This window comes from Anolis carolinensis, chromosome 1 (genome assembly GCF_035594765.1).
Source record: "Anolis carolinensis isolate JA03-04 chromosome 1, rAnoCar3.1.pri, whole genome shotgun sequence".
Taxonomy (NCBI): domain Eukaryota; kingdom Metazoa; phylum Chordata; class Lepidosauria; order Squamata; family Dactyloidae; genus Anolis; species Anolis carolinensis.
The window spans coordinates 194,233,245-194,247,810 of NC_085841.1; the positions used below are offsets into that span (position 1 = coordinate 194,233,245).

Here is a 14,566-nt window from a genome sequence, read left to right on the forward strand (position 1 = left end):
TCCCAGGGCCCTTCCACATAGCCCTATATCCCAGAATATCAAGGCAGAAAAAACCCACAATATCTGCTTTGAACTGGATTATCTGGGTCCACACTGCCCTATGTTCCAGTCCAAAGCATATGTTTTTTCTGCCTTGATATTCTGGGATATAGGGCTGTGTGGAAGGGCCCTGGGATATGGGTCCTGTCTGTGTTGAAGAATCCCGGGAGCTGTAGTTTGACAAGGGCTGGGGCCTCCCCCAAACTGCAGTCCCTCGGAATTCTAGAGCGTGGAGCCAGGGCAGTTAAAGCGGGGCGAGACTGCGTTCCTTGCAGCGTGCAGATGCGCTCCGCCCCCTGCCTTGGAAGCGATCCCTCTCCCTGGGCGACTAGGCTGCAAGAGCGGAGGCCACGTCAGCCTTGGAAGGGGAAACGAGAGGGGAAAAGAAAGAGATGAATATGTATATACACACAGAGCAAACCCCTCCCGCCCTCCGCTGACTCCGGTTCGGAGCCGGATCCGTGGCCTCTCCCTTCCTTCTTCCTCTTCTTCTCCTCCTCCTCCCTCCATTGGCAGCCCAGGCTGCCCTGCGCGCTTTGGCCCGGCCCTGGCTCCTCCTCCTCTTCTGTGCCGGCTACCCACAGGAGGGACCCGCTCAGGCTCCCGGTAAGGCTCCTCTCTGCTCCCTTATGGCCTTGGAAAAGGGCAGCCTTTTCTTTCTTCCTCTCCTGAGCCTTGCCTTTGCCTACTATTCCCTGCCTTCATCTCCCCTGCAAATGCGGGACGAACCGCCTTCTCCCAATAGGAATGACTCTCACTCAGCCCACCCGTCTGAGTGAGATCCCCCCACTGCAGAAGAGTGGCCACTTCGACTGTTGTTTGGCTCCATGCTGTGCAACTCTGGTCTTTGTAGTTTCCCCTCATGGGCAGGGAAGGTTCAAGACTTTATGTTGTCGAAGGCTTTTGGCGCCGGAATCACTAGGTTGCTGGGAGTCTTGAGCTTTCCCTCCTGACGTTTCGCCCACATCTGTGGCAGGCATCCTCACAGATTGTGAGGTCTGTTGGAAACCAGGCAAGGCGGGTTTATATATCTGTGGAAGGTCCAGGGCGGGAAAAAGAACTCTTGTCTGTTGGAGGCAGGTGTGGGTGTTGTAATAAATCACCTTGATTAGCATTTGATGGCCCTGTGGCTTCAAGGCCTGGCTCCTTCCTGTCTGGGAGAATCCTTTGTTTGGAGGTGTTAGCTGTCCCCGGTTATTTCATGTCTGGAATTTCTCTGTTTTCAGGGTGTTGTTCTTTATTTACTGTTCTGATTTTAGAGTTTTTTTTAGTACAGTAGAGTCTCACTTATCCAAGACTCACTTATCCAAGGTTCTGGATTATCCAAGGCATTTTTGTAGTCAGTGTTTTCAATATACAGTAGGGTCTCACTTATCCAAGACTCGCTTATCCAAGGTTCTGGATTATCCAAGGCATTTTTGTAGCCAATGTTTTCAATATACAGTAGAGTCTCGCTTATCCAACACTCGCTTATCCATGGTTCTGGATTATCCAAGGCATTTTTGTAGCCAATGTTTTCAATATACAGTAGAGTCTCACTTATCCAAGACTCGCTTATCCAAGGTTCTGGATTATCCAAGGCATTTTTGTAGTCAATGTTTTCAATATACAGTAGAGTCTCACTTATCCAACACTCGCTTATCCAACACTGGATTATCCAATGCATTTTTGTAGTCAGTGTTTTCAATACATCCTGATATTCTGGTGCTAAATTTGTAAATACAATAATTACTACATAGCATTGCTGCGTATTGAACTACTTTTTCTGTCAAATTTGTTGTATAACATGATGTTTTGGTGCTTAATTTGTAAAATCATAACGTAATTTGATGTTTAATAGGCTTTTCCTTAATCCCTCCTTATTATCCAACATATTCGCTTATCCAACGTTCTGCTGGCCCGTTTATGTTGGATAAGTGAGACTCTACTGTATCATGATATTTTGGTGCTAAATTCGTAAATACAGTAATTACAACATAACATTACTGCGTATTGAACTACTTTTTCTCTCAAATTTGTTGTATAACATGATGTTTTGGTGCTTAATTTGTCAAAATTATAACCTAATGTGATGTTTAATAGGTTTTTCCTTAATTTCTCCTTATTATCCAAGATATTCGCTTATCCAAGGTTCTGCCAGCCCGTTTAGCTTGGATAAGTGAGATTCTACTGTACTTGTAACCAGATTTTGTTCATTTACAACATCCACATCTACCTCCAACAGACAAGAGTTCTTTCTCCCACCCTGGGCATTATTCCACAGATATATAAACCCCAGGGCCGTGGTGGTGGCGCAGTTTGTTAAAGCGCTGAGCTGCTGAACTTGCAGACCGAAAGGTCCCAGGTTCAAATCCTGGGAGCGGAATGAGTGCCCACTGTTGGCCCCAGCTCCTGCCAACCTAGCATTTCAAAAACATGCAAATGTGAGTAGATCAATAGGTACCGCTCCATGCAGTCATGCCGGGAAGGTAACGGCGCTCCATGCAGTCATGCCGGCCACATTACCTTGGTGGTGTCTACAGACAACGCCGGCTCTTCGGCTTAGAAATGGAGATGAGCACCAACCCCCAGAGTCGGTCACGGCTGGACTTAACGTCAGGGGAAAACCTTTACCTTTACCTATATAAACCCCACTTTCCTAGTTTCCAACAGACCTTACAACCTCTGAGGATGCCTGCCATGGATGTGGGCGAAACATCAGGAGAGAAAGCTTCTGGAACATGGCCATATAGCCCAAAAGTCTCACAGTAACCCAGTTCAAGACTGTGGTTACACTGCCATATAATCCAGGGCCCTTCCACACAGCCATATAACCCAGAACATCAAGGCAATAAATCCCACAATTTCTTCTTGGAACTGGGTTATCTCAATCCACACTGCCATATATTTGAGTTCAAAGCAGAAAATGTGGGATTTTATTCAGCTGTGTGGAAGGGCCCCTACACATAAAGAATAGGGGTATATCTGGGGTGCGGATAGAGTGTCTATCTGGTTTCTATACACTGGTTTCTATATAGCTACTGGGGCCCCTTCTACACTACCATATAATCCAGATTATCAACGCAGACAATTGATGCTTTGAACTGGATTATCTGAGGCCCCTTCCACACACCTGTATAAAATCCCACAATATCTGTTTTGAACTGGAATATATGGTAGTGTGGACTCAGATATCCCAGTTCAAAGCAGATATTGTGGGGTTTTCTGTCTTGATCTGAGGGCCCTTCCACACAGCCATATATTCCAGTTCAAAGCAAATAATGTGGGATTTTATTCAGCTGTGTGGAAGGGGCCTGAGTCCAACTCAGAGGTATGTGAATAGATAGATTTCAGAGCTTGAGATATTATTACTAAAATGGGGGCACCTCATTGCTCTGATCATTTGATAGGCCATTAACATTTCTGGTGCTGGCAACCTCCAATGCCCCTGTGCTGGCACTTTCTTGTAATTAAGCAAATCATAGCTGTGTGTGCCATTTGTAACTTGCTTCCTGGTGATCCAGGACATTACCTGATAACCTTCAATAGTACAATTTCCTGGGAACTATGCAACTAGATCTCCGACAAGTTGCATTTCATTATGCTGATATTGTGTGCGCGCGCTCTTTATACATTGCTGTATTTGAAATAACTCTTATGGTTACATTTTTATTGATGGCTTTGTATAGTTTTATTCCTATGGCTTTCAAATATGTCGTAAGCCACCTTGTATACTTTCACCCTATCTATTCAACTTGTATGCAGAATGCATCATGTGACATGCAGGGCTTGATGAATCCAAGGTTGGAGTTCCATGTCTTTCAGATGGGGATTCCATTCCAGGTTTTTACTAGCTTTAAAGATGCTATTTGTAGGACTGAAGCAGGGGTCCCCAAACTAAGGCCCGTGGGCCAGATGCGACCCTCCAAGGTCATTTATCTGGCCCCCGCCCTCAGTTTTAGACTTAGGCTCATCTAAGTCTAAAATGAGTTGAAGGCACACAGCAACAACAAGCCTATTTAACTTGACTATCTCGTTGGCCAGAAGCAGGCCCACACTTCCCATTGAAATCCTGATAGGGTTATGTTGGTTAAAATTGTTCTTTTTTCTTTCTTTCTTTCTTTTTTGCACTACAAATAAGACATGTGCAGTGTGCGTAGGAATTTGTTTGTATTTTTTTTTTCAAACTATAGTCCGGCCCCTCCAACTCTCTGAAGGACCATGGATCGGCCTTCTGCTCAAAAAGTTTGAGAACCCCTGGACTAAAGCTTTAGGAATAGAGTATAGCACCTTGGAGAGCTTCTGCAGAGAGTGTATTAAAAACTGGAGTGAATTCCAATGACACGGGAGTCACCAATCACTTTTATAGATGCCCTTAGATAAGGTTAGACTGTTTGTCGTTTTTTACATTGTGGAATTTTTAGCCACAAAATATAGTGTTGGCTGCTACCTTGCATTGCTTTTCAAAGGAGATTAGATAAAGTCATTGGGTTTAGGGCCATCATTGGTTATTATTAACCTCCTATATGGAGGCAAGGGGCTCCTGGTGGCACAGTGCGTTAAAGCGCTGAGCTGCTGAACTTGCGAACCAAAAGATGCCAGGTTCAAATCCCGGGAGCAGAATGAGCGCCTGCCGTTAGCCCCAGCTCCTGCCAACCTAGCAGTTCGAAAACATGCAAATGTGAGTGGATCAATAGGTACCGCTCCGGCGGGAAGGTAACAGCGCTCCATGCAGTCATGCCGGCCACATGACCTTGGAGGTGTCTATGGACAACGGCGGCTCTTCGGCTTAGAAATGGAGATGAGCACCAACCCCCAGAGTCGGTCACGACTGGACTTAATGTCAGGGGAAAACCTTTACCTTTTACCTATGCAGGCAATGAATTTTGTAAACCTCCTATATGCAGGCAATGCATATTTTGAGTTAGTAGGATCCATGAAATGGATGGTTGCACTCGTGTCCTGCTAGTGGGTTTCCCAGGTTGGCTTTAGTGAAGGAAGAATTATTGACTAAACACGGCTTTGGTGTGATCTAGCATGACTCTCCTTACATTTATGGTTCTTCTTACTAGCAGCTGCATTAGAGCCATTTTTGTTAGGCTCATCCTGCACAGGGAGACAAGAGGAATTCTTCTATTCACAGCCTCAATTCAAATTAAATCTCACTCACCCGCCACCCCACACTTCTATTAGCCTAGAAGGGGACGTGGCAATTCCCATATATGTGAGTTGAAATTACGGGATGGTTCAGAAACCTGGGAACCTTTAAAAAGCTGATGTGGGTCCCAGAATATGGCAGCATAGCCAAAGTTCCTCCCAGACCTGGAGGTACTGTTAGGCCCCTTCTACACTGCCATATAATCCAGATTATCAAATCTGATAATCCACATCACCTGCTTTGGACTGGATTATATGAGGCCCCTTTTATACTGCCATATAATGCAGATTATCAATACAGATAAACCACATTATCTGCTTTGAACTGGATTATATGAGTCTATAGTGCCATATAATCTAGTTCATCAGATAATTTGGATTTTATATGGCAGTGTAGAAGAGACCTAAGTCTTGTGGGGATAAAACCAAGTATCCCAAATTTTGAATAACCTTGAAATTCTGCCAAAAAAAGATCTCAGCTGCACACAACCTGCAGGCTACATTTTGCCCATTTCTGTCAAAGATGATGTTTTACTACAACTTCCATCAGTTTTGAACTTTGACCACTGACTGGAGACCAACATCTGGGGGCCATGGGTGTCCCTTCTCATGGAAAAAAGTATAGGAACTGCGGTAAGGGGTGAGGGACATAGTAAAGACTTCTGGTAAAAACTGTATTTTCATGATAAATGGTGTGCGAGAGTTCTGGGAAGCAGTTCCAAAAATATGGAGCCCTCAACGTAGGTGAAAGTATGATATCAATAGAAACTGGAGACTAGGGCAGCAAACGTAGTGGTTTAAGTGGCTAATACTTTACTCAACATTACAGAGAATCTGAAAGCTTTTGTTTGCTTTTTATAGGTGCTTGAGAATGTCATCTTCTGGATTATGACAGCAAAAAACTTATGTGAAGCCTCTTCAGAAATATATGCAACCCTTTTGACTACAGTATCGTGAAGCCCATTGGCTTATTTTAGTTGCATTTGACCCAAGGACTCATCATGGAGCCTCTCTTGTCTGAAATGAAGTGCATCAGAGAACTGAAAAGAATTGTCTTCGTGTCTTTAGTTTTAATGTGCCTCCTGGCCTTTGTTAGTCCTGATCAAGACTACTACAGTTTACTTGGAATATCTAAAGAAGCAACAAGTAGAGAAATAAGGCAGGCTTTCAAAAAATTGGCATTAAAGTTGCACCCTGATAAGAATCAGGTGGGTCGTCTTGTCATTAAAATGTTTTCCATTTCAGCAAGTTTTAGGTGCTGAACTCTTTCGATTTCTAAAAATAGGAAGTACCATGGTATAGTACTAGAGAAATGTAATGGGTGATTGGTATAATGTTTTCAACTTTTAAAACATGTTGCTTGCTTCTTCAGCAGCTGTTGGTGGTTTGTTTTTGGGTTTTTTTGAGCTGGGAAGTGTTAATATCATCAGTGTTTTTGTATGATAATAGGTGGCGCGGCATGTTAAAGTGCTGAGCTTCTGAACTTGCGGACCGAAAGGTTGCAGGTTCAAATCTGGGGAGCGGAGTGAGAGCCCGCTGTTAGCCCCAGCTTCTGCCAACCTAGCAGTTCAAAAACATGCAAATGTGAGTAGATCAATAGGTACCGCTTTGGCAGGAAGGCAATGGCACTCCATGCAGTCATGCCGGCCACGTGACCTTAGAGGTGCCTATGGACAATGCCGGCTCTTCGGCTTAGAAATGGAGATGAGCACCAACCCCCAGAGTCGGACATGACTGGACTTAATGTCAGGGGAAAACCTTTACCTTTGCCTACTGAGTGTAATGTCATCTACCAGACAGATAATTAACAACAACCTAGTTTCTGCAGTCCTAACCAAACAGAATATTGAAATGGTTGTTGCCGTATATATGTGTTCTAAATGATAAGGAGCCTGTGTTTAATTTAATGGGTTGCAGATCTGCTCTATGCTACAAAACCCCTAAATTATATGGTGCCCCAACAATAGTTTATGTTGGTGTTAGTAATAATTTCTGCTACTAAATTTGAATTCTGAGAAGTGATGATGAAATCATGGTGGGCTGAAGGTGAATTTCTACACCTTGCTTTCCCATTTGCTCACGAATATGCCCTTCCTAAACACTGGAAGGCTTGCCTGAATGGAGTGGACGAACTGTCATTCCTAAAGGGAAATTGTGAGATTGCCAGAAGGTTGGCAGAGGCAGGGTCCTATCAGTAGAGATGCCACCAAGAACAGGTAGTTCTATATGGTTCAAGTGATCTTTGAATTGAAAATCCAAATACTGTACATGCAGACACGTCCATTGGCATTTCATAAATACAATCAAAGATTCCAAGACTGAATAGATTATGTTACAATATTAAGACCGAATTGTGGGGGGTTTTTTTTGTCTTACAGAATGATCCAGAAGCCCATGACAACTTTTTGAAAATAAACAGGGCTTATGAAGTATTAAAAGATGAAGATCTACGAAAGAAATATGATAAATATGGGGAGAAAGGTTTAGAGGATCACCAGGAGGGAGGACGATATGAAAGCTGGCACTTCTATCGCTATGATTTTGGTAAGATTCACGCTTGTCAATAGAACAAGACCTGCCATGGCTTTGTATACATGTATTAATACACTTTCAGGGAAAAGAGTGGCTACAGTAAAAATGGAGTTTAAAGGGCCTTATTGCTGGTTTGTGGTCACTGTAAGGTAGAATATACTGTCAGCCCTCCACATTTGCAACTTTCTCTATTTTTAATTATTTTTGAATTTGAATAATATGTTCTCTTTAGGAATCTCTTAAGTCCTCCAAACCTGCAAATGTGCAGGACCAGTCCTAGTCTTTTTTTTCCTCTTTGACATGTAACCAGCAAGTATAAATTAATTTATTTATTTACTTACTTACTTACTACATTTATATCCCACCCTTCTCATCCTGAAAGGGACTCAGAGCGGCTTACAAATTATATGTACATACAATTTATTATATTAGCATAGCACAATATTAGCATTATATAATACTATATTGAACTATACTGTAATATTATCAGCAATATTACATGTAATATATAATATATAATATTGTATTATTAGTAGTATGATTTCATTATAATACTATCAATATTATATGTAAATATAATATATTATATATCATTGTATATTATATTGCTGAAGAGATAGTGTGTTCTCTCTTAGTTAAGCATAGTGAGGTACTGACTGGCGTTTTTATTATTATTCCCCATATTAATTAGCTGTGGATTTTTTTTAATGCTGACTTGGTCTTTTCTTCACCAGGTATTTATGATGATGATCCTGAAATCGTAACACTGGATAGAGGGGAATTTGGTAAGTCACTGCAGTCAGGCTTGTTTCCCAGGATTTTTTAAATCATTTACGCAGAGGGCAGTATGGGTGCCACGTACTCTTTTCTTGAGATTATAAAACGTTAACATAGGTTGCTGAATGTCAACCAGAGGGAATAATGAATTTTAGTGTTCAAAGATAGTATCTTATTTGTACTCAGTGAATCATTTGACTGTAAACTGTAGGGCACACATTATTTTTGCCTCAGTGGAATTTTAGTGGTTCCTCAAGGAGAGAGAAAGTTCATTTTAAAACCCGACTTTTTCGAACTTTCATTTTGCAGCCTTGAACAGTTGCTGTGACTGGTCACCTCCTACAGAAGGATTAGGCGTCTAAATAAAGCATGGAAATACTTTATCCGCCCCCTAATTCTGTGCCTCTTCAGATGTTTTGATTGGGCCTTTTTTTAGTTGGAAAGAAAAAAACTGTATTCTTGGTCCCAATTTTCTCTCATGTCCCCACCAAGCAAACCTGTGATGGTAGTGGGATTGAGAGGAAAAACCTTCCCTTCTAGCACGTTGGTATAGAACAGTGGTTCTCAACCTGTCGGTCCCCGGGTGTTTTGGCCCACAACTCCCAGAAATCACAGCCATTGTACCAGCTGTTAGGATTTCTGGGAGTTGAAGGCCAAAACATCTGGAGACCCACAGGTTGAGAACCACTGGTATAAAGAGATATGGCCTTTCAGATAGCCTGGACCTAGACTTTATAGGCTCTGTTGGTCATGACCAGCAGGTTGAATTCTTAGTTCTCCTCCCAGAAAAAGATAACTAAGTGCTGGCATGTGTTTGCATTTCCTTTTTGTGTTTGCCCTTGGTATTTACAGATTGTAATGTATTTACCTTGCTGATGATAACATGCCTGTGCATACAGTATGAATTCTCCCAGAGCTGGCTTTGGTGCCATCGTTAGTTTTTCTGCTTCTTATGATATCAGCACTTTATGGTCATTAATTGCAGCATCTCATCTGTTCATAAATAATAATGCTCTAATTGAAAACAATCTTAACTTTATAAAGTATTTACAACTACCGTATATAACTTCCTCTGTCGTGGGATAGAGAAAGTATGTCACTCCCTTCGAAAGGATTTTTGGTGCTTTTTTGTTTCTACAGTTATAATTCTATCTCAAAGTTAATTAGGTAGTGTACCTTGTTGATACTTACCCTGTTTCCCCCAAAATAAGACCTACCCTGAAAATAAGACCTGTCATGATTTTTCAGCATTCCTGGGGATGCTCGAAATATAAGCTCTATTTCAAAAATCAGCCCTAGATATAGTTCATTTTAAAAGTCAATTTGGAAAAATAAGACTGCCCCTGAAAACAAGCCCTGACGCATCCTTTGGAGCAAAAAATAATGTAAGACCCTGTCTTATTTTGGGGAAGCAGGGTAGCATTGCTACAGCTCTTTGAATGCAAGTTAGCTTCTTCTTTTTTTAAAGAAAAAAAGGTAATTTATCTGGATCTTGACAAAAAGAGAGAAGGAGAACGACTGAAAGACCCAAAGGGCTTCATGACTGAAAGATTTGAACTCAAGTCACTCAAGTCCAAGTCCAGCACTTTATCGTTAACAACACATTGACTATCGGCTGAGCTATAAATCCTCCTTGATTCCCTCTTTTGGTCTCTCCCCTTACCTCCTACAGAAATACCTTAATATAGTAGGTATTTGAAATCGTTTTCATCTGTATGCATATGTATTCAAAGCAATGGCTAAATTGTCAAGGGAGTGTGTGAAAGTTGGGATGCAGAACTGTTGCTGGGCAACTAGAAACAGAAATGGTAGCCATTCCTTCAATCGCGGGGGTCTTTGAATCTATGGAATTAAACCTGCAAAGAACCAGAATTCCTTCCACTCATCAATTCTGTTTCAGAGTTCATTCTTAAACCAACCTCTTATTTCTTTTTCTGTATTCGATGGTGACGTACTTACTTGAGGGTCCCCTCCTCCAGAGTACCTGTCCGCCCCCACAAAACTCCCTTCTGCTGATTTCCGGGCATTACACAAATGCCCTTTTTCTCACTGCAGAAAGATTAATTTCTTTCCTCTGCCCTCGGATAGAGAAAACGTGCCTTATTTGGGAATATGAAAACAGAGATAAGGAAAGTGTTGTGTAGGCTGGTCTTGCCATATCTGAGTTGGTAGTTTAAATAACGTGGTAACTTACTAGGCCATACCAGAATCCACCTTCTCAAATCTTCTAGCTGTGGCTGCCTAAGTGCCATTCTGGACTCACAAGTCAAACATAAATGTAATCATGTTTGTCAGTAGTATTTCAAGCTCGCTGCCTTAATACAGGGAGGTTCCTTTTACTGCTGTGACCAGTCAGCCATTCTCCATGGCCAGAACTACTTGCTTGTTTTTAAAGCCACAGCAAGAGCCTGGCCCTTGTCTTGACATCGTGGGGCACCAATTCCCATCAGTCCCCTAGCAGCCAGTTATCAGATATAAAGGAAGCAGTAATCCAAAAACATCTGGAGGGCCGCATATTCCACACCACAACGTATGGCATTAAATAATAATAATAATAATAATAATAATAATAATAATAATAATAATAATTGCTACTAGTTTATCCTTATATTCCACCCCATCTCCCTGAAGGGACTTGGGGTGGCTTACATGGGGATCAAACTCAGTGGATCAAAATTAAAATACAACACCATAAAATACATGTACATTGCAAAGCATAACCAACATAAAAACATATAAACCATCATTAAAAACATAAACTCAACAGCAACTGATTCCAGTAGCATTGTTTAGGAAGTACAGTAGGGCCCTTTCTACATGGCCATATAATCCAGAAGATAACCTACATTATCTGCTTTTAACTAGACTATATGAGTCTACACTGGTATATAATCCAGTTCAAAGCAGATAATCTGGATGTTATATGGCATTGTAGAAGGGGCCTAGGTCTCCTTTGTCAGTCCTTCTGCCTTTAATGTCTTTATTGATTTTTTGTACCTACCTGGTCCATGAAATGATGTGCAATAGATCATAATTTTAAAATAAGTTGGAATCAAATTTGGAAGTCAATTATTATTATTTTTTTTAAAAAACCCTAAAGATTAGATAAAATAATACAGCTTTGACCTGCCGCTGCCCTTTTAAAATGAGACAGTTTATTCATTGAACATGTGTTCTCTTTCACATTTACCTTCTTTCTGAGAGCACAGATAACTTAAAGAGTTGACTGAATGGAAGAACTCTTTTTCTCCTACAAAACAGAAAACTAATTTGGGCCTTACTAGCAACCTAGTCCATTCCCATCTCCTCTAGTCTATATTGGTGAATAGTTAAAATAACCACATGCTTGTTCTGCTCTTTAAAATAGATGCTGCTGTTACTTCTGGAGAATTGTGGTTTATCAATTTCTATTCCCCTCGATGCTCGCATTGCCATGACTTGGCACCAACTGTAAGTATAAGTTAGTCTCTGTTTTTCCACCATATCATTTATACCTCAGTTTTCTTTGGCAGTGAAAGGGGCGCATGGAGACTCGTTGAAGGGAAAAGTCGAAGGCCATTGTTGGATGGGATGAGAGACCTGCATCATATTTTTGTTGTGGAGCAGTGAATTGGCATCTCTGCACTCTGCCTACCCTAATGGCATGCTGTAGCAGGGTTTCTGGGGTTCAACCCTATTTTCTTTGCATATGGTGGGTGTGCATCTCTAAGTGTTTTGGAACAAAATTAAACATGGGCTGATTTAGCCCTGACAGGTTTGGAGATGGAAGGCTGGAAATAAGGAGTTGCATGAAGGCAACCTCAACTTCACACAATGCTGTCTGAGAGGGTTGAATTCAATCCCCAGTGCAATCACCAAAGTCCAATTAATTTTTTCAAAATAAAATAAGTTGGCGGTTCAAATCCGGGGAGCAGGGTGAGCTCCCACTGTTATGCCCAGCTTATGCCAACCTATCAGTTCGAAAACATGCAAATGTGAGTAGATCAATAGATACTGCTCCGGCGAGAAGATAACAGCACTCCATGGAGTCATGCCAGACACATGACCTTGGAGGTGTCTACGGACAACACTGGCTCTTTGGCTTAGAAATGAAGATGAGCACTAATCCCCGGAGTTGGATACGACTAGACTTAATGTCAGGGGAAAACCTTTACCTTTACCTATTCAGCAATGCATGATCCTCTGATTGCACTATGAAACAAAATTTATACAATTTTCTGTTCCTAGTTTGAAAGTTATGTTTCCTGTATAATTGTGTGGCACTTAACTTTGAAAGTAGTTGTTATACTCCAGAAACTTCGTTTTTGTGACTGCCACAAACTATGTTGAATTAGTTGAGACTCAATGAGATATTCATTGAAAAACTATAGCAAAATGTGCTGCAGGATGTCCCGTAAAAAGTTTTGCGGTTTAATAATTTTTTTCCACATTTTAAAGATAGAAACAATTAGGAAATGACATTTGGGATCTTTTAAACAGCTTCCATAGAAGCTTTTAAACAGAGGCTGAATTGCTGAAGGTACTTTGTGCCTTTCCTGCATGGCAGGGGGTTGGACTAGATGGCCCATATAGTCTCTTCCAACTCTATTATTCTGTGATTCTGTTATTTATAACCCAGGGAAAAAATCATGTTACATAGCGTTATTGGTCATTACTATCAAATTCTGAATGAAATTGGACCAGATATTTCTGCTGTCTCTTCATACCATATGGGGATAGATAATTGGTTTACGCTGGAGTGGTAAGAGTGCTAGGTGAGCCAGTATTTTCCTTCCACCAAGCTGTGGATATGAAATTGAATTCTGATGCATTGCATTTCAAAAGGGACATAATATTTAACAATTCTGTAATGCAGGTTTCCCAAAGTGAGCCACATTTTTAATAGAAAAAATAACTTTTTCTTTTTCAATCTTCAGTGGAGAGAATTTGCTAAAGAAATGGATGGATTATTACGTATTGGAGCTGTCAACTGTGGTGATAACAGAATGCTCTGCCGCATGAAAGGAATTAATAGCTATCCAAGCCTGTATGTGTTTAAAACCGGAATGGTAAGTAAGCCAATGCTCTTCTTAATCCTATAGCCACCTGGAGTCCCAGGACAGCCATCTAAGGAATGACAATACATTCAGCAGGCTCTTGTAAAGGGGGGGGGCATCTTCTGCTATTTATTTGGGACATTACAGATAGCCTCCGTGATCTCCAGGAGGCAAAAGGCACATAGTGACAGTGGCAAAACTGGTGTCGCAGAGAGAAATCTTAGCAACAAGAATCTGGTGCTGAAATGACAGGAAGAAATGCACACTTGGAAAATTATCCTTTTTTGGGGGGGGGCTATGCCTTCTAGAACCCCCTCCATCAGTATGGCCACACACATCAGGCATTTTTGGAGTTTTAGTTCATAAACCCTGTTACCAAACTTTGTCAGATTTGCAAGATTCCATAGTTCTTTATGGGCATTAATGCCATCGCAATCTTCTTCCAATAAACAGAGATCACTGACAGCATTTATGAGGAAAAACCTTCATGCCATTGGAACCTGGTTGCCAAGTTTTCTAATCACATGGGAACTTCTGTGGGAATTTGTGGAGAGAACAGGGATGGGTATGGCATACACAACCCCATGTCCCATGTGGCATGGATGTACCTGCTCAAGAAAAATAGTAACTAACAAGGAGGGTTGATCCTTAGTGGGACTAGAAAATGAATAAGTTATAGAGATGAGATACAGTGGTTTTTGTTACTGGACCCTTAGTGGATACCATAATCCATGGATTCTCAAAGCATTTATATAAAACAACAAAAGATTCAAATGAGTGCTGGGGAGAATCTGAGGATCTGTGAGAGAAGGCTAGAGCAGACTATGCCTACACATCAGTTTAGTGCTCATTGCATGGCAAAATCAGGGTTTGCTTTTGAGATATTTTTCAAATATTTTAGAGCTGTGATTGATTTAATCCATGGGTGCACAATCCATGGATATAGGGGACTGGCTGTATTTAAGGTTCAGGGTTTTATTCCCAGATTTCTAAATTCACCTTGTAGAGTTGCCTTGCCATATATTGACTAATACATGTAATCTAGT

At 41.3% G+C, this 14,566-nt stretch overlaps 1 protein-coding gene across 1 annotated transcript in view; it reads left to right on the forward strand.

Moving 5' to 3' along the window:
- Nucleotides 1–507: 507 nt before the first annotated feature.
- Nucleotides 508–14,566, forward strand: part of dnajc10 (DnaJ heat shock protein family (Hsp40) member C10) — a 45,904-nt gene continuing 31,845 nt past the window's right edge. Inside the window, exons 1-6 of the mRNA XM_008115486.3 lie at nt 508–645; nt 6,037–6,383; nt 7,554–7,719; nt 8,442–8,492; nt 11,852–11,934; nt 13,401–13,532. Coding sequence (XP_008113693.2) covers nt 6,177–6,383; nt 7,554–7,719; nt 8,442–8,492; nt 11,852–11,934; nt 13,401–13,532 — 639 coding nt within the window. The 5' untranslated portion in view covers nt 508–645; nt 6,037–6,176. The remainder of the gene's footprint in view (nt 646–6,036; nt 6,384–7,553; nt 7,720–8,441; nt 8,493–11,851; nt 11,935–13,400; nt 13,533–14,566) is intronic.